At 34.5% G+C, this 23,544-nt stretch overlaps 2 protein-coding genes across 3 annotated transcripts; both read right to left on the bottom strand.

The window, feature by feature from the left end:
* Positions 1-10,769: 10,769 nt before the first annotated feature.
* On the bottom strand, positions 10,770-14,749 carry LOC113061773 (N-acetyllactosaminide beta-1,3-N-acetylglucosaminyltransferase 2-like). 2 transcript variants are annotated; one of them, XM_026231205.1, is made up of 3 exons: positions 14,690-14,749; positions 13,504-13,602; positions 10,770-13,412 (listed from the first exon to the last, which is right to left on the bottom strand). In XM_026231205.1, exon 3 carries the CDS (start codon positions 13,161-13,163, stop codon positions 11,898-11,900), a length of 1,266 nt encoding a protein of 421 aa, XP_026086990.1. In that variant the 5' UTR covers positions 13,164-13,412; positions 13,504-13,602; positions 14,690-14,749; the 3' UTR covers positions 10,770-11,897. The 2 variants fall into 2 exon arrangements, with proteins under 2 accessions (XP_026086990.1, XP_026086991.1); XM_026231206.1 differs by lacking the exon at positions 13,504-13,602.
* Positions 14,750-20,134: 5,385 nt separating this feature from the next.
* Positions 20,135-22,394, bottom strand: LOC113061781 (alpha-soluble NSF attachment protein-like). Its single transcript, XM_026231216.1, has 4 exons — positions 22,305-22,394; positions 22,145-22,213; positions 20,791-20,841; positions 20,135-20,625 (listed from the first exon to the last, which is right to left on the bottom strand). The coding sequence occupies exons 1-4, from the start codon at positions 22,392-22,394 to the stop codon at positions 20,524-20,526; spliced, it is 312 nt and encodes a 103-aa protein (XP_026087001.1). The 3' UTR covers positions 20,135-20,523.
* Between the last annotated feature and the right edge of the window lie 1,150 nt (positions 22,395-23,544).

Genomic DNA, 23,544 nt, shown 5'->3' on the forward strand with positions numbered 1-23,544 from the left:
TATTAATTTACAGCTTTCAACCATTAATTTAACACACTTATTTTTTTTCAGGTTTTTACCGTAAATTCTACCATGGAAATTAACTCCACTCTCACTGCTTCAAACAGTTCGAGTTAAAAAGCTAGCATTCCTACAATTTTAGTACTATGAACTTATTTTATCTGAGTCCACTGAGAAGGAATATTTCTTTATATAAAAATGCAAACACTTTAAGTGTAGTAGTAAAGTAACTAAATATATGACTCGTACTTAAATCACCGCAGCTCATTGTCATCTATAACACACATATGTGCTGAAGTTCTTAATACAAAAATCAACACTGTATCAGCGACTCCACATTTACTGTCTTTATATAAAGCAGCACAAAATCAGAATTTTTGGCTCATCATTGACTGAAGCACAGGCTCTACTCTCCAGCACAATGGTGAACAACAAAACTACATTAAACTTAACAGATCTCTCTTGTGCAAACACACATTAATACATTTGAGTTCAGTATTTACTCTCATTATCAGTGTATTACTTTGCATAAATTATTTTCTATGGATGTTCACAAATATTTTAGTTAAATTGACATTTACATTTTACAGTATATTACTGTTTTTCCTTGACTTAACGGCAACAAACTGTAGAAAAACACTTTTTTTGCTGAAACCATTAATTTACATCAACAAACTGTAGAAAAACAGTTATTTACTGGCAGCAGGGGTGTACACTTATAATGTGTGCACACTACAGAGTGTTTGAGTAACACTTAATCAGTGAAATTAATGAGATAATTCTGTGATTAATTGATGATTGAGCATTAGTGATGGACACCTGCTATTAACAAACAGAATCACTAAAGGAAAGAGAAACACAAGAACTACAAATGACTTCAGCCACAGCATTATATGAAATCAATTGAAATAAAATAATTCATCAAATCTCTCAAGATCTGATTAAACACCTAAAACAGCTTCACCACATTCACATTACTAACCAGACTGCCTTTATTTCTGTCAGATGTCTACAGAAGATCTTATTGAGAGTTAAATAGGTTGAGGTGTTTTTTTCACTACCATGATGGAGATCAGTGTTTACTTTAGTTGAGCTCTTGGACGTGACTTTTTAACAACGAAGGGTTTTTTTTTTTTTTTTGCTACAAGCTGTAACGATGCATCTTTGGAACTTGTTACAGCAAGAAAAAAAGTCAACAGAAGAAAAAAAAAATCTGGTATTGTTGTTTATAGATTACAAGAGTAAACACTATTATTTCTGATCCAATCCCGTGTCCCTTCTCTTATTGAATATTGATACTACAGCAAAAGAAGGAACACTGCTGAGCCATAAGTTAAGACTGTTAAGAAAATTTACTCATTAAAAAAAAAACTTTGCTGAAATTTAGACAGAAACATCAATAATCAGCATATGAATCACAACAATGGTGACAATCCACAAAATAAATAAACAGATAAGTTCTGAACATTGCAAAACATGCTACTAAAACTTAAGACAAATGCAAAATTATAAGCACATAAGAATTCAAGAAAATAAGTGAACAATTCAGGGGCATAGTTTATTCATGCCGCTATGCATGCTGTCATGGATGAGTTTAATCCTGTGCTGGTACCCAGCATGCATTGCTTCATGAACCTTTTGATTGTCACCATTGTTGAGATTCATATGCTGATTGTTGATGTCTCTCTATGAGTGTTGCAGACACTGCTGCCCAAAATATTTACAACTAAAACTGTCATTAAATCCATATGTTCTGGTTATCACAATACTACTCAATCTCGTAAATTTGAAGAAACAAAGAAGTTGTGTAATTCACTCTCAAATTTCAACACCAAATTAATATTTGATTACTATAGCAACACTTTAAGTCAGTCTAATAGATCACGCCTGACAGAAACAGCCATAATCCCTTGACCATCAAAGATAATATTGCTGGAACAGATGTATCATAAAGATACAAATATAGCAATGAAACAAAATTTTAAGTTCAAAAGTCAAGGGTCAGGAGCCCAACTAAAGCAAACACTGATTTCCACAATGGTGATGTCAAACGAAACAGTAAAATTATCATCTAAATCTCTGTAATTCTCAATAATCTGATCTGATAGAAATAAAGTCAGTCTGGTTAGTAATGAGTGAAGTTGGTAAAGCTGTTTGTTGATCGTTTAAATCTTCAGTTGATTTAATCTAAGGCTGTGCCTGAAGTCAGTTGTATTTCATGTGTTTGTCTTGTTTTTTTCTTCTTCAGTGATTCTACTCGTTAACAGCAGCTGTTGATCAGTGTCTGAATTCACTCATTACTGAAATGGCCATACTGCAGTCCAGAACTTTCACCCATAGAAAACATTTGGTGCATCATAAAGAGGAAGATGTGACAAAGACCCAAGACAGTTGAGCAGCTAAAAGCTTGTATTAGACAAGAATGGGACAACATTCCTATTCCTAAACTTTAGCAACTTGTCTCCTCAGTCCCCGGACGTTTGCAGACTGTTATAAAAAGAAGAGGCGATGCCACAAAGTGGTAAAAATGGCCTTGTCCCAACTTTTTTTAGATTTATTGATGCTATGAAATTTTAAATCAACCTATTTTTCTCTTAAAATTATAAATTTTTTCAGTTTAAACATTTGATATATCATCTATGTTGTATTTTGAATAAAATATTGAAATTTGAAACTTCCACATCATTGCATTCTGTTTTTATTCACAATTTGTGAATTTTTGGAATTGGGTTTGTATTTATTTATTTATTTATTTATTTTGTCGTATGATTTAAAAATATGTAGAATGCATTAAGGGAGGGAAGGGGTGGCACCGTGTTGTGTGTGTTGGCACAGTGGTTAACCAGAAAAATTAAAAATGCCATGTCATGCCGAAACCGTTGCAGACCCCGTAGCAAATAGCATGTAAATTGTTTGTAACATGTCTGTAAATTGTTTAACACTATCTTAAATAAAGCATTATTTGTAGGTGTAGACCAGCTAAAACTCACCACTTAAACCAGCTAAGACCTGCCAACCAGTTTCGGATGGTTTTAGCTGTTTGTTTGTTTTGTTTGCAGGGAAAGTGAATCATTTTATGAAACAGATGATTCAGTTGATTCAAAGTTTTAAAAGCTAAATTTCTCCCATACAGCCCTGGAAGGTGAAGTTTAATCGTTAAAAAATATTTCTATGCCAAAAAAGTATTAATGTGTATTGGTGTGTAAAATATTGATGAAAATTTCAATTATAGGTTCTTTGCATGCCATGTTTAAGATCACATCACATTCACTAAATGATAAGGCCTTTGTGTGGTTTTAGATGTTTGTTGATAACTATGAGAAAAACTGTAGTTTGTCTGCTCATGGTAATGCTCATGCTTTGCGTGATAATCAGTGAACTGCTGTTTCCTGTCGTAGATTTATTTCAGTTAGTAAAGGCTGCCCGTTTTTTTTTTTGTCTGTTGCAAACTTGAAAAGCTATTACTCCTTTAAAATGAAAACAAAAGTTTAATTTATCAATATTTAGTTAGTAAATTATTAAATTTACTCAACATTTTTTTATATATAAAAGTATCTTTTATATGGTTTGAAATAAACTTTAATATTTTCTTTCATTATATTACAGTGTTAAATGTATATTTTTCATGTGTCTTTCTGCAGTTTCATTATCTTCACAAAATCTTCTTTTTTTATCTGCTACCTTTCTCTACTGTTATATTTGTAACATTATGTGAAAGCATGTGTAAGTTTTTATCAACCATATTAAAGACAAACTAATCAAAACACTCATCACAGCCATACCAAGATGTGTGAGCTGGGGATTTTACCATAGTTCAGAAGCCTTGGATCTTAATCTGCAATAAAAGTAGTAACATATTCAGCTACAGTATAACATTTAAAGATACTTTTTTTTAAATTTGGCTCTTTGTATCTTTTGCTGGTTTCTTGCTCTTTCTGATGTTTTCATTTCTTTAACTGGGGACTTGAGTTTATTGCACAGCATAAAATGAATACTAAAATCATGTCTGAACCCTAAACATGTAGTATAAAAAATGAATTCATATATTGTTTAAATAAATTAGAATAACATTTTACTTCTTAAACCACTTAAAACATAGATTGCAACATCCTTCACTTTCTCTTATTATGGTAGATTTTCTGTCGATGTTAAATGAGTTGTATTGGTGATAATGGGCATGCAGATGTTACTAAGTGATGAGCAGTTTTCTGCTGAGACACTGTGACTCCACCACAACTGAAGCAAGGACAGGCCATTCTGTGTTGCTGTTTATTCTCATGAAAAACTATTTAAGGTAAACCATAATATTATTCCTTCAACTTTAGATTCTGCCTATGCTTCATGGGAAAACAAAGGGCTTGTATATTTTTCTGATTTATATATTGATGGAGTTTTTGCAACTTTTTCTGATCTTTCAGTAAAATTCAATAAACCACAATCTTTGTTTCGATTCTTTCAAGTACGTAACTTTGTTCAATCTCATTGTCCTTCTTTTCCAGTCTTGCCTGAATCCTCCTTATATGAAAAGTGTCTATTACAGAAACACAGGTCTATATCCGTTTTATATAATTTAATTCTCCCTTACACTCTCCCTTCATCCTTTCGGTTTAAACATCAATGGGAGAAAGAACTCGGTTTTAGTTTGGAGTCGGATTGGTGGGCATTAGCTGCTGGTAAAGTTAATTCTTCTTCATCCTGTGCCAGACTGAGTCTTATTCAATTTAAGGTTTTTCATAGAATTCATTTTACAAACGTCAAATTAAGTAAGCTATTTCCAGATGTGGTTACCACTTGCAGTAGGTGTTCTCTGGCTCCTGCTGATCATACCCATATGTTTTTTTCTTGTTCAAAACTGAAAGATTTTTGGTGTTCCTTTTTTGATACTTTTTCTAAAGTCTTGAATATTTCCATTGAACCATGCCCCCAAATTGCTATTTTTGGTCTTCCATCAGATTTAAATAAATACACAAAGTATATTGATTTTCTTGCCTTTGCCTTACTGATAGCTCGCAGACGAATTTTACTGCACTGGAAATCTTCTAAATCTCCTCCCACTTTTTCATGGTTAGAAGATTTGTTGTCTTTTCTATATATTGAAAAAATTAAGTTTTTTTAAGAGGTCCTCTGCTTGACTTTGTCAAAAATACACCACTTATCTTTACTGACTTATAACATGTATTTTTTATTTTCTGTGTAGTCTCTTGTTCATTTTTTTTCTGACTTATTTAATTCTGTATAATATTCCATTTTTATTTTTTTATTGAAAATGTACTTAAGTTTTATTCTCCTCCTTTGGGGTGGGTGGGGTTTGGGATTACTGAGGGTTGTGACTGTTCGTGTTTGTGTCCACCCTTAGTAGTTGTTATTAGAAAAATGGAATGTATACAGTATATGTATTATTAGTGCTCTTTCATTGTGTTCAGTATATTCCAATAAATAAAAAAAATAAAAATAAAAAAAGGTAAACCATAATATTTGTTTTGAAATTTAAATTATTTAATTGCAAAATTGTTTTTGTCCAAACAGACAATAAGAGATGCTTAGCTATATGCTGTACATTTAAACTTTTTTACATACACAGCTCATCTCAATGTTTGCTGCATATCTTCTTGTGTTTGTCTCTATTCTATCAGGTTGGTTAGGTTTTTCTTCCTTGTTTTCAAGTTTAACAATCAGAAAGATAATTTCATTCATTTTACACATTGATTATTTTGATATACAGTGCAATGGCACACACACACACATTTATTTTTTTAATCATTAAGTCTATTTATAGCACATTTGTATTCCATCTGCTTGCTGTCAGTCAGCCCTGGAAGTATCGATCCCCAAATCCCTCAACACCACCAGTGGCTCTTGTCTTCTGATTCCTTGTCTATTCAACATTTCAAAGGAGAACGAAAACATTCTTGAAAGTTCACCAGAAGTAACATGGAGACGAGGATCTCTGTGGTCACTCTACGACACGGATGGTTTCACCATCGATCAACGTCAGAAGGAGCCTGTGATGGAAGTGGTGGGTGACCTACGAAAGAAAAACTGCACTTCTGTCATGAGGAACCTCACCAGCCTGCATTCAGATCGTTACTTCTTCAGGATTCAAGCTGAGAACTTCCAAGTGACTGAAACAAACGCTGTGCACATAAATGTGTCAGGTAAGGCAGAGCAAATGTTTTAATAATAAACCAAGATATTACCAAAAACAAGTCTTTGCAGTGGCATCAAATCTTTGAAAAAAAAAATATTAGTAAACTACAGATATACAAATTTATTGAGTTCAATTGCAGTAACTTTGCAGTAACTTTAACATTCAAAATGCACTAAAACGCTACGGTAGGGTTGCACGATATTGGAAAAATATTTTCAATATTTAGTCTTTTTCTGCCATATATATATATCACAGATGATCAAGTTAGATGCTCACCTAATGTGTTGCTGGTAAGTTATGTGTTAATGTCTGTCATTTAGAGATTTTCCCATATTTTCCTGATATGAATCCCATGCATTAGGTGTGTTATATATGTTTGTATTCTTATAATAGTTTCAAAGTGTTTTCTGAAACATATAAGTGCAAATGTCGGTATTTAAATAATATAATTTTAATGAATTAATGAAAATGAATAAATAAAAAAAAGGATTGTTTAAAGCCATGGTTCTCAAAGTGTCAGGCCCCCTCTAGTTGTTATGCAGGTGAATCACTAAATTAAACTAATTAATGTTAATACATTTTAACTTAATCTTCGAGTAAGTTTTTTTTTTTTTGCACATTTAAGTATGTTACAGTTAAAGTACAGTACAGTTTTTGTAACTTTTGTTACATAATTAAATTAAAAATTTTAATTTAAACTTTTTTTTTTCATTTACCTGTGTATGTAAGCACAATTGTAGTGTTAATGTTTAAACTGTATTTACCATGGTAAAGTGTCTGACAACAATTAATATTCTTATTAGAATAAAACTGCCTCATTTTTTAACTGTAGAGCTGTTACTGAATAGTTTGGCCTACTACGCTGCTGAAATGTATTGTTGGTCATTATGGTGGAACTTAATATTTAATAACAAATATTTTCTGAAGTGGTACTTGGTATAAAAAGTTTGAGAACCAGTGGTTTAAAGAAATGGTATAATATGAAATCCTGCTTTCTTTTCAGTAAACCATTTCTTCTTTCCCCATGTAGAGTCATCAAGGATCCAGCTTGTTCTTGAAACATTGGTAAGAAATTGTTCATCTGCTACATTGCACTGTCACTTCTGGTAGAGATGCTTTGACCTTTTGTGATAGGTTTTGATTGTACTTAGTTAAATAAACATCTACTGAATTAGATTTTACTTATTTTACTACACTGTATTGCTAGTGTTCTGATTAAAACAGTGTAACTGGGGGCTCTGAAAACACTGCTTGTGAATAATTTGTTAATATTGTACATTTTCATCTGAATACATTAAATAAGTGTTTAATGAATAGTGTTGTCCACTTTGTTTCCAACCTCACTGTTACTGAACTGTAAAGTGAAAATATTGTGTGATTTATTTTGCATTCAGTTTTCAGTTAAATATATTTCACAATATCAAAGTTATTGTGAAACATTGTGAACATAACTCAATGGTTAAATCTTATGTGCCCTCCAGAAGTTTGCACTCTGCAAGTGAACGACGCCTTGTGGTGCCATCCCATAGAGGTTCGAAATCACTCTCAAGGACCTTTTCCTGGACTGTGTCCAGCTGGTGGAATGACCTCCCAATCTCAATCCGGACTGCTGAGTCTTTACTCATTTTCAAGAAACATCTTAAGACTCATCTTTTTCACCAGAACTTAACCAACTAATGCTAGCACTTTTCCTTTTTTTCTTGTCTTTCATATTAAAAAAAAAAAAAAAAAAAAAAAAAAAAACCTGGCTATGCGTTCTGTACTAGACTAACTGAGACTTGTCATGGCACTTGTCCACCTGACTGCTTCTGTTGTTCTCATTTGTTAGTCGCTTTGGATAAAATCGTCTGTTAAATGATTAAATGTAAATGTTTATACAGGACGGTACAGAAAGTGCACAAGTGGGAGAGAGTGGAGGGGATGGAGTCAGAAAGGACCGAGCGCTGGGACACTTTCAAGGATCACCCGAAGCACAACCACACTGTATGCACGAGGCTGCTGGTTCTAACATTTTAGAGTCCCCTTCGGTAGAAATCTCATGCTGCATTCCCCAGTCTCACTCATTAGGCTATATGTTTCTGTAAATGTTGACGTTGCATTGTGTACCTTTTATTGAAAGTAGCCCACTTTTAACTGTTTACACATGCCTTCCTTTTTAAATTTGCAATGCTTGAGTTGGAGGCGTGATGCCGAAAGGGGTGTTTGCAAAGGTTGTTTAAAAACATGCTTTATTCTTATAGTTCCACACTAGGTGACAGTAGTAACACAGAAACAGCCTATACTCCACCTTTAAAACATGCTACTTTTCACTTTTAAAAGTTCCCATGGTTGTTCTCATCAGAGAGATCATGTTTGAATGCATATACAGTGTTAATGATGCAGTTGTCCTCATCTTCACATGGTTTTGACTGAAGCTGCTCGCTTTTCACTGCACTTTGCAGAAACATTGGTGCAAACGTTCTGATCTTGGCTTGTCTCCTGAAATGCATTGATAAATGAGCTGTGAACTTCTTATTCTGATATCAATGATACACTCACCATAGTGTACATTCGAGTGACAGCACAGTACTTAGTTAGTTCTATTCAGTGCTTATTAGTTTTGACATTTTGACAAACTTTAATTTGAAGCAAAAAGGTAAATGAATAAGTGACAAAAAGATAAATGCAAGACTTTACAGCTTTAGTGGACTGCAATCCCATGAAGCACTGCGTATGACAATTAAATTTAAAAATAAATATAAAACGATTAATTTGAAGTTGTTGGTTGTGTCTGTCAAACCAATATATTTTCATTTTATTACAAAATATGCATAGGCCTATATATATTCAAATGTTTGAGAATTTTGAGAGGATTCATTTTCAGCGCATTCAAGCGATTCTGAACCAGTAAACAAACAAGTGACACTTCAGAGGGTGAATTAAGTTCTCTTTTGCATCTTACTGCACTTGAACTGACAAAAAAACAAAAGGTCAAAATGGCCGTTTTGGCCAGTATGGAGTTAATTAAGTTAGTTGGCAGACAAAATGTGTCAGATCTGTGGTCTGAGAGTGAAAGCAGCTTAAAGGGTTAGTTCACGCAAATCATTTATTCATTGTTCCAAAAGTTTTTTTCTTCTGTAAGATATTTTGAATGAATACTGAAAGAATGTTGGTAACCAAACCACTGACAGGATTAAGCTGTTGTATTCAATATTTTTTCCCATAGGCCTACTATGGATGTGAATACCGTAATTACAATTCTTCAAAATACCGCATTCTTCAAAATATTTCATGATTAAAGCTGCACTTATAAGAAGATCCAACCATCAAGACATTTTTACATTTAAACAGTTACGTATGTCCATTTATCCAGAATATCTATTCAAAAATGTTCTAGGCCTATATATGTATATAATATTACATTTATTTTGAATTTAATCCACTTCACAGCTAGGGCACTTAAAAACACTCAAGTCTTGAACATTCTTGGGAATTGCATTAAATATTGTAATTCTTTAGCACCAGGAGGCACTATAACTACAAGAATCATATTCTCACTGCCAAAAAAAAAGTTATGTTAGCATTTTGTCTATACAAATCATGAACAATTTTGTTTAAATACACTAAATGCTAAAATATCTTAAAATATCAATATGCAAACCAAAACCAATACAATTTCAAAACACAGTCATTCTGTGAATGAACATCTAGTTCACTTGAAAAGAAGAAGAATAAATAAATAAAGTCAGTTTGATTCAATTTTGCTGTATTTCAAAGTGAAACCCACACCAATAATAATTATAGAATAATGATAATTGTGCATTCTGTAGTTAATCAACACGGTAAGACAAAAGTTCTCATTGCATTTCCTCCAATAATTTCTTAACATAAGCCAAGAACAATATGGATTATAAATAATTGTATTAATATCTCTGAGACTGCGTGACATAGCTCACACAACAGTAACAACTATGGTTTTCATCCACACAGTTACACTCACACAAGCTAAAAAATGTTCCTCATGAAGATAAAGACCTTATCAGGATCTATGTGGAAAGTGCAACATACAAAACTCAACCACTGACAAAATGAATATACAAATGTTTAAAATCTTTTAAAAAGTGCTGCAAAACTTGTCTTCATAAAATTTCAACCGCTTGACGTCATAAAACTGTAATTACTTCATTGCCTACACATATCATGGAAACAAATGTTATAAATCAATGTCATTTGGATTACCTCAAGGCTATTCATGCAAATACAGACAAGAAAACAGCAATACTACCTACTATTGCAACAAAATGTTAACAGCAGAGGCATCCCAAAAATTCAGAATGAACCTTATATATAAATACTTTTGTAAGTTAACACTACATTTCTCAGAAGAAAGCAATACTTTTCCAAGAGAATGCATAATGCAAATGCTTTGTTAGCAAACACAAATGCATTGAAATATTTTTTTTTAATCTTTTTTTTTTCATTCACCTTGATTAATTTTATCTATTCTCATAAGCCTGATGCTTGATAATATATATATATATATATATATATATATATATATATATATATATATATATATATATATATATATATATATATATATATATATATATATATATATATATATATATTCAGATAGATAGATAGATAGATAAAAGCTTCCAAAACGTGATCAAACTTGTTAAATAGTGTGTCTGTCTTTCTCAAATTGAACACCTAACATATTGTAAAGAATGGAAAAAAAATAGGTCTAATCTTATGCGCTGCATAAACGCAAACACGACAGACATTTTTGTAGAAAACATTATGAACATCTTTGCGGAAATTTATGTTGCTGGGAATTGAAAGTCAGGTGCACAAAGACTTGAGATTTGAATAACCAGTGCTCTCTTACACCCTTAATACAGTGACTGAAGTAAGACCCTTGAGCAAGGCACCGAATAAAGCTGGAATATGGCTGCCCACTGCTCCAGGTGTATATTTACTACTGTGTGCGTACACTAAGATGGGTTAAATACAGAGCACAAATTCTGAGTATGAGTCATGATACATGGCCACTCATCATTTCACTTCGCAATGTAAATGTAGCTAGTTTGGCTTTTTATATAAAGGGATAGTTTACACAAAACGTAAGAAAATTATCTTGTCTTCATTTAATTTAAAACCTATAAGGCTTCCTTCTGTGAACCACAAAATGGGGCATTTTTAAGAATGGTAGCCATTGACTTTCACCAAGTAGAGTACATGATTTCTACTTTCGGGGTAAACTATCCCTGTATCATTTTAAGGTTTGTGTTTACATGCTTTTTTTTTTTTTTGGAGAGAGAGTGAATAAAATAGCACATTTTAAATCATGATTCATTCACCATACAACAACAAGCCACTTCACTATTTCTGTTGGGGGGGGGGGGGTGTAAAGATTTGGATTCTATTCATTTTCATAAGAACAAAAACATCTAACACACACTTCTAAATATGTTTTCCAAGCAAAACTTGTTTTGTACGAGTTTGGAATGACATGAGCATGATGACTTAACCCCACCCAACTTTGTTAGATAACCTGTACAAATTAAACCTAGAGTAAACCTCACGGATTGTCAATTGTACAGAAACATAAGATATGATGGTGTTGGGGTCTCTTAAGAGGTACTTTAATGCTCTGTACTCGCCCCATTTTGCCCCCAGAAAATTTCACCAGCTTGTTCTTTTCCGACAAGGGTTTAATCAACCATAACAGCTGAACATAATGGTGTTTAATAGTTTACAAATATCAGCAGGTCAGCATGGTGCTGTGCATATTTCTCCACAGTCTTATAGTCTGGCCAGGGTCACGTTGGTGCACCAGGAACAGGTCTTTGTGTACACAGGGGTTCTCTCGATCTTCTTCCCGAATGTCAAAGGTCTTGAATCCGTCGTTTTGCGTTGCAGTGATTCCAAGTGCCTTGAAGCACATCCCGTTGTAGACATCATCAATAGGGAAGAAGGGTATGTAAAAGGAGACTTGGTAAAGAGATGGAAGAAGGTTTCCAGAAAATAGGAATCCACCGCCACCAGCATAAGGAGGGTAAGGACCTTCATAGAATGACTGAGGAACATAATATTTTATTTTAGGGTCCCGTAATGGGTTGGCATTAAAAATGATCTGCCCCGTGTACAATGCCGTGACCTGTTCAGGCTCCAGAGTCTTTAGATGATTCAGAATTGCTTGAGTGTTAGCAAAAACATCATCGTCACCCTTAAAAACGAAAGATACGTGTGGACAGTTATCAAGCATCCACTTGAAGAACACATGCTCTTTTAGAGTAAGGTTGTAAAAAGAGTCCTGAAAATCCCATACGAGAAGGTCTTGAAACTGCTGGGCTTCAAATGAAACCAGTTTATCGAGATTGGGATCATCCGCAGATGATCGGCCCAGCAGAAAGACAGTTCGTACCTGAAGTCTTTTTTCATACAAGCCTCCTCTTCCCCAGGTCTCTCGGATTGCTTGCCGCCTCTCGAAGTTCCTTGGGATAGATTTGATCACAAAAAGGAGGAAAATTTGATCCTCTTCATTCTCTGATGCGCACTTGTCAGGCTGATTGATAAGAAGCGGTGGGTCTCGACACTCCATGCCTCTAAGGAAGTCTTCATAAAGTGGAGGGTACAAATGGACATCTTGAATGTTGGTTTTTATCAACTCAAAACTCTCAGGCTGACAGAGAAACTTGTCATGTGGGTCTTTCTCTGTTTGATTGGCAGTGGAATCAAACTGCCTGAGGAGAGAATGAAGCTTCCGGTTCCAGAAAGCACCATTTTTGGGAATGTCTTTTCTGAAAGTCTCAGAAATTGTAAGGGGTGGAAGTTCATATGGCATAACACTTTTGGTTTTCTTTTTGGTATTGCTGATAACTACAGTTGTAGTTGTATCTGGAAATGAAGTGATCTTGGCCAGGTCTCTTTGTTTGTGTTCCACATCCTTTAGTTTGGAAAAGAAAAAGAACAGGCAAAAGCTGCTAGCTAGTGCTATGACGAGTAATTTCAAATGCTTCTTTTTCATTTTACAACAACTCTGTTAAGAGAAGTGCACTCTTGAGAAACAAGTAAGGATGTTGCTCTTTACAGGAAGTGGTGGGGATTCACAAAGAATGTACTTTAAGCACCGTTCTGTCTCTTAATTTGTTCTTGTGGAATCAATGTTACTGTAGCTGATCATATATGTGTTTTTTATAAGAATAACAACATGCCTCTTCCACTGAATTCAGTTTCTTTTATTAGATACCCACTGATGTCAAGTTGAGCTGTGAGCCTATAGACACAAGAAACAGTAATGCTAGTGAGTTCACAAAGTGACAGTTAAACAGTTCAAATGTTTACATAAAACACATTCTTTATCATACCAGATAACAGTAGATAGCTTCCTTTAAGAAATTCATGTGGCTTGTGTGTGTGAAGAATGCTGTCTGTCACGAAAAGGCTGACAGTTAAGGTGCAGTTCACTGAGAAAATAAAATATATATATTTTTTTTTAATTCAACTTCATGTTTAAGAAACAAATACATTTTTCCAAATATTATCCTTCATGTTTCCGAGAAGTCAGTCAATCAAGCGTGGAACAACATTTCATTTTTGAGTGTACTATTCCTCATATAAAATCTTACTGAACCTGAGATAGAGCTGTCAATGCCAATATCACCATACAGAAAATGTATTAATACAACTAGCATGTTTTTATTGTTTGCATAATCACCAGACATAATTTTTGTATGTGGATCTAAAATTAAACAACATTTTAATTTATTAGAACATCTAGTCTTGGGTGATTAATTAAACAGCAAAGTTTATAGTCTACATTAGGACACTGCGTTGAGCTCAGGGAAAGAAAATATACAGTCCCTGAGAGAAAGTGTGCGCTGTGATCTATTTCCATACAAGATGGATCATTGAACTTCTGGAGGTATATTCAGAAAGTTATATGATCTGGCATATGATCTATGAAGTTCAAACCCTATACCCTGATTTGTAGTATACAGCAAAACATAATCTTTGCCTCATTTGTGATTGATAATGCAGATTTTTTTTAAAAGGCAGATTGTAGCTGTATCCCAAAGCCTTCATATTTGTATAACATGTATCAGCCATAGTAATCAGCTAAGATTTCTACCTGTCTTGAATTATTAGTTGATTGAAATATTAAACATGCTTCCCAAAAATTCAACAAATAAGAAAATTATGTTTTGATTTCCAAATTAAACGTAAAGGACAGTTTGAAATAATCATGGTGGAATGATGCCTGCTGCTTCACTTACTGTTTTGTTAAAAGTACACATAATATAAAATGCAGCATTATTAATTTTTTAACACCTTACCTAGCTAGACTACCTATTTGTACATGCAAGTCCAAGAAGGCAATGCACTTGAGGCACAGTCTATTTTTTCCAGATAATTCCTAAAACTAAACTACTCCTTTAAAACAAGGAGACGTTTAGAAACTGCACTAATTTTGTATTTTTATGGAAAACTAACAAATTAACTTGTATAACTAAAGCATAGTTTCCGCCAAAATAATTAGATAACTGGACTTACCATGTGAGCGTCTATTAACGTCCAAACTGATCGTCAGAACAAAAGTAAACCACTGTGCACTCTGTTTCTTACCAAGCAAAAGCACTAAGTCGACTCCACCTTTATTACATCAGCACCTCTCTGTCTATGATTGGGGCTTTTCAGCTAAGACATTTGGGGACCTTAAAGCTGCAGTAGGTAACTTTTGTAAAAATATATTTTTTACATATTTGTTAAACCTGTCATTATGTCCTGACAGTAGAATATGAGACAGATAATCTGTGGAAAAATCAAGCTCCTCTGGCTCCTCCCAGAGTCCTATTGCCATTTGCAGTTACGGACCGCTCCCGGTAAGAAACAACCAATCAGAGCTGTGGTCCGTAACTTTGTTTGTGTTCAAAATGTAGAAAAATGTATATAATAAGCGAGTGCACCATGAATCCATTTTCCAAACCGTGTTTTTAGCTTGTCCTGAATCACTAGGGTGCACCTATAATAAGTGTTTATATTCAGACTATTTTAGATTGCTTCGGGGATACCGCGGCGGAGTAACCCAGTACCTTTGTGATTCTTCATAGACATAAACAGAGAGAAGTAGTTCCGGCTACGATGTTCTTCCGCAAGACGCAAGCAGTTCTGTTTATTAACCGCTAGAACGTCAAAAGTTACCTACCGCAGCTTTAATAAAAAGTATAAATAAAAAATAAACAACTCGCGAGAGACGCAATTTTTTTATTTTATCATAAGTTATTTCATATAACTCTTTGCTTCGATGTTCATTGACAAATGTGATACAAACTGATACAAACATATGTTTTCTTTTATTTTTTTTCAAAATATTTCCAAATGTGTTAACTATATCAGGAAATGTCTCGATTCTCAAACATGTGTAAGTAAATGCATTTGATCTATAATGGGTGATGGGCAAAGTAATAGTATAATCGATTAACTACACATAAAAACCCGACTTTTTACTTAAATACCAAGATATGGGTGTCATGCCATAAAATTGTTTTAATACATCTGATGTTTTATTCAATGTAAATTTAATAACAAACTTGTAAGTTACTAACATTTGAATTTACAGAGAGGAAAGAACATTTGGAACATTTTCATTTCAGTCTAGCCAGAGTTCAGACAAACTCCCATTTAAATCACTGAAGCAGTTTACAATGTGAAATAAAGATCTCATTCTACTTACCGTATTTTCCGGACTATAAGTCTCACTTTTTTTCATAGTTTGGCTGGTCCCGCCACTTACAGTCAGGTGCGACTTATTTATCAAAATTAATTTGACATGATCCAAGAGAAAACATTACCGTCTACAGCCACGAGAGGGCGCTCTATGCTGCTCAGTGCTCCTGTAGTCTACCCCTGAAAACATAGAGCGCCCTCTCGCGGCTCTAGACGGTAATGTTTTCTTTGGGTTCTTGGTTCAAAATAAATGCGACTTAAAGTCCAGTGCGTCTTACATATGTTGTTACACCTCATTTCTTTAAAGCTGTTACTCTGAGGGGTTGATCAGATTTTTTACATGTACTGATAAAATACTCTTCACAACACAAATGATCTATGTATCTTAATTTACCAGTGTATATGTACATACATACATATGTACATACAGGTACAAAAACCAACAAATAAACCAAAGTCAATTTAAACACCATTCGTCTTCTAACTCAATCAACAATATGAAATAAACGTCTCATTCCACGAAGAGTTGAAGAGAATTGATGAGTGATAGTCCACAAAGTTATTTGATTGCAATGTTTTCCTATATCCCATAGTGTCATTGGCGTTCAGTGTGTTGCTGTCCTGTGTGCCGCATTGGATGAACCCAGAGGTGAATTAAGATCATGAGCGTATGTAACCCAGGTCCCATGTAGTTAGAAAATAAAGCTGGAGTGGTTAATACAATGAGACTGGGCCTGGGCTCGTTGTAGGGAAATACAACTTGTTTTGTATGTTACTTAATAAATGTATATTTGCAATACTCTTGGCTATTCTTATAAAGATCACCACAACTGTATTTTGATTGAAAAAATATTCACAAGTATTTATTTACAACATTAAATAAAAGATCAATGTATCTTACTCAGGTGGTATTCTGTAGAAATGTAGAAAGACTTCAGTATAATTTCACTTTGAACATAAGTTGAACATTGTTACTTTTGACCCCATGGGTTGGGACGAAAGTAACACACAGGTGGGTCAAAAGTAACACAACAATATAAGCTAGATTTTTTTCTGTTAGTCTTATTTTTCTTAAGTATACCTGATTGTGGCCTTGTTAATAAGTAACTGCAAACATATTTTGTCCTTTATCTTTGCAAAACAATTATTACATTACATTTTCATATTTTCATTTTAAATTTAAGTTTCATCAGATGTCTTAAAACCTGACTGTATTTTTTATTGTAAATTTCAATGTATTTTTATATAATTAAAAAAAAATCTACAGAATGCACAATTTAAAAATTTAATCACATTAGCATAATAAAAAAAAACTCTAATCATAATGTAACAGTAGGCCTATTTATGTTTCTATCCAGTTGTTTTTATGCATGAATTGAAAATGTGCATTAAAACATCTGGAAACACTGCAAATTCACAGGTGGAAGTGTAAAGGCTAAGATAGGCTAAAACCTAAATATAAATGTGATGTTCCTCTATGTCCAGAAACGCCCTCTCAAAAACATCTGGATAAAACCAGACCTCTGTCTGTCTTTCTGACCCTCACTCAGACGTTTTTTTTTTTTTTTGGTATAATATGACATAAACATTTGTAAGAAATAATGCAAGACACAGAAATTCACAGAATAGCTTGCACTGGAACAAAATAAATACTTTTTGTGACTGTAGCGGGACAAAAGTAACAATTGTTACTTTCGTCCCGACAGGAACTTGATTTAATTTTATATTTGAAAAAAAATTGAAAATGCAAACTTTAGGATGCGTTAAAGCACTAAATAACCTGTAGATTGATCATTACTGTGACACATGAAACAAGAAAAACAACACGACTAATAAAAAAAAATTACAGCTTCAACAATTTACTTTTTGTACTCAAAAACAGTTTTACGGACCTAACTTCCTGAAACGATGAGGAAATCACATGATATTTCTCAGCTCCGTCAAGGATTGCATGCTGAATATGCTGTCATAGCTGGGAATGCAAATGCAGAAAGAGGCTCGGAGAAAATCGCTTTGTTACTTTCGTCCCACGTTACTTTCGACCCCGCTCGCCCCTACGACCTTCCACTGCATCTAAATTTAGTAAGACTGCATTTTAGCGCACATTCTCCAGTGATTTTTTTTTTACAGGGCATATACTGATGAGCAAAACATGTTTTTTACTTCATAATTTTTAACACTGCATTTGTAACTTAAGTAACTTAATTCCATTGGCATAAGTAACAGATTCAAATAACATCAATTTAAAATGTAACGCACTACTTTACTGCCTTACCAAAATCAATAAAATTACAGTGACGCATTATACCCAACTCTGGTCATGGTTTTACGATATGTTATAGTCCACGATATGCTGCAACTGCGCCTCCAATCTTCCATATTGTTGCAGTGATTTCGTCCACAACATGTCTACGTTGACTCTGAGCCCTCATTTCAACATTTCTTGACACTGTTGTTGGATGTGGTAGCATCTCACTGACTCCATTTTTGCAATTTTCCTGCTGTGTTGACCAAATGTTGGGCCAGCTGTGTGAAGCCTTTTCCGGAGATGGTGTCTTGGCAAACAAATTCGACAAATTTTTCTGTGGTCTCTTTTTTAAACTGCTCCTAGACTTAGTAAATGTCAATTTGGTTTGCCCCTTTGTGATGAGGCATGAGTGCCACCTTAAACCTGCGCTTCCAGACTTTTAGCATTTATCACACTGTGCAAAGGGCCATTTTTTCCATGTGTCTATGAAACAAGAAATACGATACATTATATTTGCATTTATTTGCAACAACGTTGCTAAGATGTTTTAACAGACATACTGTTTTAACTCAGTTTATAGCCCCCAAAGGGGCAGCATGTCCTGGGGGATTACAAATATTAAAACAAAAATAATAGAAAACAAAAATAAAAACATGACATTTTATTGTGTCCTAATAAGACTGAAAACAAAAATAATAAATTCATTTTCTAATGTTTTTCATTCTAATCCTTCAATGATCACCTAACTGATCTTTTAACTTTTCTCAACAAATCTGTTTAGTTCAAAATCCACCAAACAGTGACATATGAACCCTTATTTATTTAGGAAATTTTGAGACTAAAAACTATTTTCAGAAATGTCCCGGCCAATGTGCAGCTGCATATTTTTCTTAAATGTTACAAATTAACAAACACCATTTAAATACATATTTAAAAGAAGTCATATTTTGTTTGCTAAAAATAACATTATTTGTGTATTTGGTGTAATGCAATGTGTTTATGTGGTTTAAAGTTAAAAAAATATATATTTTCCACATACTGTACATTATTGTTTCGCCTTCTGAAACACGTCAAATTTTTTTTTTTTTTTTTTTTACAATTCTCATCGGTCTGAAAAGCGAGGTGTGCTCTGATTGGTCAGTTATCCAGTGCTTTGTGATTGGGTGAATGCCTCAAGAATGTGATGGAAATGTTACGCCCCTTGTCATACTGTGATGCATTTCACGATCAAGATAGACCATAGACAATAGACCCTAAATGGATTTATAAATACCAAGTACCAATGGTTTAAGTCTACATGTTGATAATGAGGACCAACAAGCTCACAATGAGTTCTGAAATTTATGAACCCGAGTGCACCATTTAAGAGCGTGTCAAAGAACATTAAAAGCTGGCTCGTGCAAATTTCTACTAATCATCTCCATTATCAATAACTAGCAAAAAAAGAAGCAGAAACTCCAAATGAAAAAGTAGGCTTTATTTCTAAAATAAAACCCCAGCTTTAACTTGTGTTTAGAGTGTAATTGATTTACATGAGATTTAAAAGATTAAGCTTTATTAAAGTGCCTTGCAAAGCTCTAACCAATGTAGGGTTTGGTTTTAGTCCTTTATTTAACAGAGAAATAAACTTTTGTTGTTAATATTCTTTGAATATTAAAAAGGCTAACTTCAGTTTTGTTAGCTTTATAAATGAATTCATAGCATTAATTATTGGAACAATTAATTCACAGCAAGACTAACTGTATTATATAATTACCAATGAATTAAAAACAATTTTATCCTATTGCAAAAAAAAGATGGCAACAGGCCTTGTTTCTCCCATTTTGGGGAGTCAAAAAAAAAAAAACAATCACACTGTATAGATTGAATCAGTCCTTATTTTACTCTTTTTCTTCTCCATATGTCAAAAAAAAATAAAAAAATAAAAAAAACTGGTAGAGATTTTAAAATAATTATTCAAGATTAGTCCATGCAGGAATCAGCTAGCAAAAAATAGGCAGACATACAAGGTATGGTATTTCCGATAAGAATAAAATTGAACTAAAGAATTGAACAGAATGAACGAAGGCTTTTTGAGCTCAGTAGCATTTTCTCAGCCAGAGCACAAGGCGGTTCTGAAGCTCGGTGTGCACAGCACCCAATGATACAACTGAGGCTGGTTTCGGCTTTCAAGCCACAATCCCTCAAATCTCATTCAAACAACAGCCTTCCTTTCTTTAGTGTTCTCTGAGGTTTGGCGGTACGGCCGTGTCATAGAAAGAGAGAGGTAAAGCAAGGACGTTAAGGCACTGAGAGTTGAGTTGGTGGTAAAAGGGAGCGAGAGATGGCGATAGCCGACCATCATACTGAAGTCACGGTGTTAAAGGCACGAGGCAGAGCAAGTGGCAAAGGGGCACAGGTGAGGAAGAGGATCTTAGCGAAGGTCACTTTCATCATCTTGTAAGGATTTCTTGATACGAAGCAGCATGGTGGTGAGCCACTGATCCAGTCGTGAGATGGTATCATACTCCTTTACCTGAAAGAGAAAGAGCTTGTCTTATGTGACAGGCATTTCATGTAAGTTGCTTAACACGTTTTTAGTGAAACTAGGAAGCTATGGTGAAACTATGCTTCCAGTGACATGAATATTGTTTAAGAGATTTTATAAGCAACAGATAGGGCAAGCAAGTGCTTGTCTTACAGCATCAGTATAGGCATCCACGTTCTGTTCCTCAAAGGCATCTAAAAGTTTCTGTAAAAAAAATGAAACAGGCTCATTTTAAACATATATCCATCCATCATCCCTCGGTCAGAACCACAGTGTGTTGCTGTTACCCAACACACTCCACAGACAGAATGGTTTGTTCACAATTCTTTTACTTTACTGACATGATTATTTTAGACAAATGAGAATAAACACTCTCAGCAGGTATCATCTTTTTTACTGAATTCAAAATTACAAAAAGCCAATCTAGAAGCATGCCTTCAGGGCAAAGTTTACAAAACTGGTTTAGTGTAAAACTGGTTTGCTTTGTCAATTAAAGGTACAGGTTGTAGGAACTGCCACTAGAGGACGCACTTCCAAAACAATCGCGTGGTTTGATGATGCTAAGGAGGAGCGTGGAATGATGGGATTTGTTGTCTTCTACCCAACCGCTGATGGCCATCAATCAGACGGAAAGATAAATCATGGATTTAACGCGAGTTCAACGATTTGCGTGAGTAGATTACATAATGCAAAGACGCGATCAGACTATGGATCAGATGCGTCCTCGCACAGGTCTGGAAATGCGATGCCCCAAATTTGGCGTGTATGCCCCATGATACTAATATTGTTGATCGTTATAATAGCATACGTTTTCTGTAAAGATACGAATCAAAACAACTCACCTGTCGAGTAAAACACAAGCGAGATAGGCATCTCTTTCTTGTTGAAGTTTGTCACAAAGCTACTTCCGCATTTGTCCACGAAACTGTTGTCATGTGGTTTCTACGTCGGTAAAGGCAGTAACAAAGGGTAACTAACATCATTGACAGGCGACTGTACTGCCCCGTGTCACTTTTTAGAATAGGAATTTTCTCATGATTTTCAAGTAGTTGAAAACATTAGAGATATTGTTAGTAATTAGCTGGACAAAATATATAACACTAGCCTAGGGTTAAGCCTAGGGTTTTTGGATATTTTACTGCAAATATCTTACAAAGTGTACCTTTAATGATTCACCTCAAGATTGAGGAAAATAACATGTTTTTACAAGCTAAAAATACTAAAAATTAGTATTGTAAAAATTATATTTTACACTATTAAAAAAACCTTTGATAAGCCAAGAAGTTGTATGGAATACTTTAAAAAAAAAATTAAACATATTCATAAATAGGAATAAATTAACAGAGTAAATAAAGAATAAAATGAATTCTACATTTAAACAAAACACCTAGGGTTAGGGGTTCAAATCCTCAGTATAAGCAATGAAATGTTCAAAATGTAGAACACATTTAATGTTTTTGTTGTTGTCGTTGCTTTGATCATTTTTTGTGCTGAGATCCAGCCTTACCTTCACCAATTTGCATTCACGTGAATCTGAAAAGGCTGGAAACATTTCCTCATACTTCTGGACAGCAAGCTATAAGGATGGCATCAAGGACAAGGAATTTGAAAGGGAGCTGCAAACGACAGCTGTTTTCCATCAGCTTCTTTAAAGATGTGGTTCATACCTTAGCATTCAGCATGTCCACACAGAAGTGACAGAGAGCAGCCTTAAAGAAATAGTCCTTTGCGCTGTATTTCAACAGAGTGCTGTCCATTGCAAGTGTGGCAACCTGGAAACCCACCAACACAAAAAAGACTGAATGATAGTGACTGATATTTTACCCGACAGAGAAAATGCCTGACAGGTAGAGATTATACAAGTGGTGAAAGTAGACTAGTTCACCACCAACTCCATTACCCTGAACGTAGGAGCCCCACAGGGGTGTGTGCTGAGTCCCCTGCTCTACTCTCTCTACACACATGACTGTTGCTCCACATCTATAATCAAATTTGCTGATGATACTGTGGTTCTGGGCCTAATGCACAACAATAATGAGACCGCATACTTGGATGAGGTAGAGAAACTAACATCATGGTGCCAGGACAATTGTCTCGCTCTGAATGTCTCACCAGCAATCCTGAAAACTTTCTATTCAGGGGCCATAAAAAGTGTATTGACTCAATGTATAGCCGTGTGGTATGGGAACAGCTTCAGTCAAGACTGCAAAGCCCTGCAGAGAGTTGTGCGCTTAAATAAGGGCATCTCAGGGTATGCTCTCCCCTCTCTGCAGGATATCTACCTCAAACACTGCAAAAGCAGAGCTGTAAAAATCATCAAGGACTCCATTCACCCCAGTAACCATCTTTTCAATTTGCTGCCATCTGGTACGCCCTTCCGTAGCCTGTTGGCAAAAACTGAGAGACTCAGGAGGAGTTTCTTCCCCCAGGGCATCAGGCTCATAAACTCAAACTCAGTCTCTTACAGTTTTTCTCAGTTTCTTTGGTACATTTCTCGAATCATCATTGAGATTTGCAAAACAGTAAGTGCATTTCTCAAAACAACTCGTACAAATAGCAAAACACAATGGATTACCTGCAAAAGCCAATCTCTTGTTCAAAATCCTTAGTTCATCTCTCAAAAATAAATATATGTGTCAATGAACATGTCAGTGCCATCAGAATGACAAGTCCTTGTGTCATAGTTTACGGATAAGACAGTCAAATTGCTTAGTCATGTTGTCAATATAACAGTGTACGCTGGAGGGATGTTCTGATGTAAACTATGGCAACATTTTGGATGATAGTTGCTGTATTGAACAGTATTACACATGCTTATGTATGCCATATATCCATTTCTAAAGTACAAATTTACACATTACTGTATGCGGGATAATGATTGAAAGAGACTGGATAGAATTCCCAGTT

This window comes from Carassius auratus, chromosome 43 (genome assembly GCF_003368295.1).
Source record: "Carassius auratus strain Wakin chromosome 43, ASM336829v1, whole genome shotgun sequence".
NCBI lineage: Eukaryota > Metazoa > Chordata > Actinopteri > Cypriniformes > Cyprinidae > Carassius > Carassius auratus.

Coding starts and splice junctions, on each gene's coding strand:
- LOC113061773 (XM_026231206.1), bottom strand. CDS start 13,163: ATGAAAAAGAAGCATTTGAAATTACTCGTCATAGCACTAGCTAGCAGC.
- LOC113061781 (XM_026231216.1), bottom strand. CDS start 22,394: ATGGACAGCACTCTGTTGAAATACAGCGCAAAGGACTATTTCTTTAAG. Junction 22,214..22,304: donor TGGACATGCTGAATGCTAAG/GTATGAACCACA, acceptor CCATCCTTATAG/CTTGCTGTCCAGAAGTATGA. Junction 20,626..20,790: donor TGGATGCCTATACTGATGCT/GTAAGACAAGCA, acceptor TTTCTCTTTCAG/GTAAAGGAGTATGATACCAT.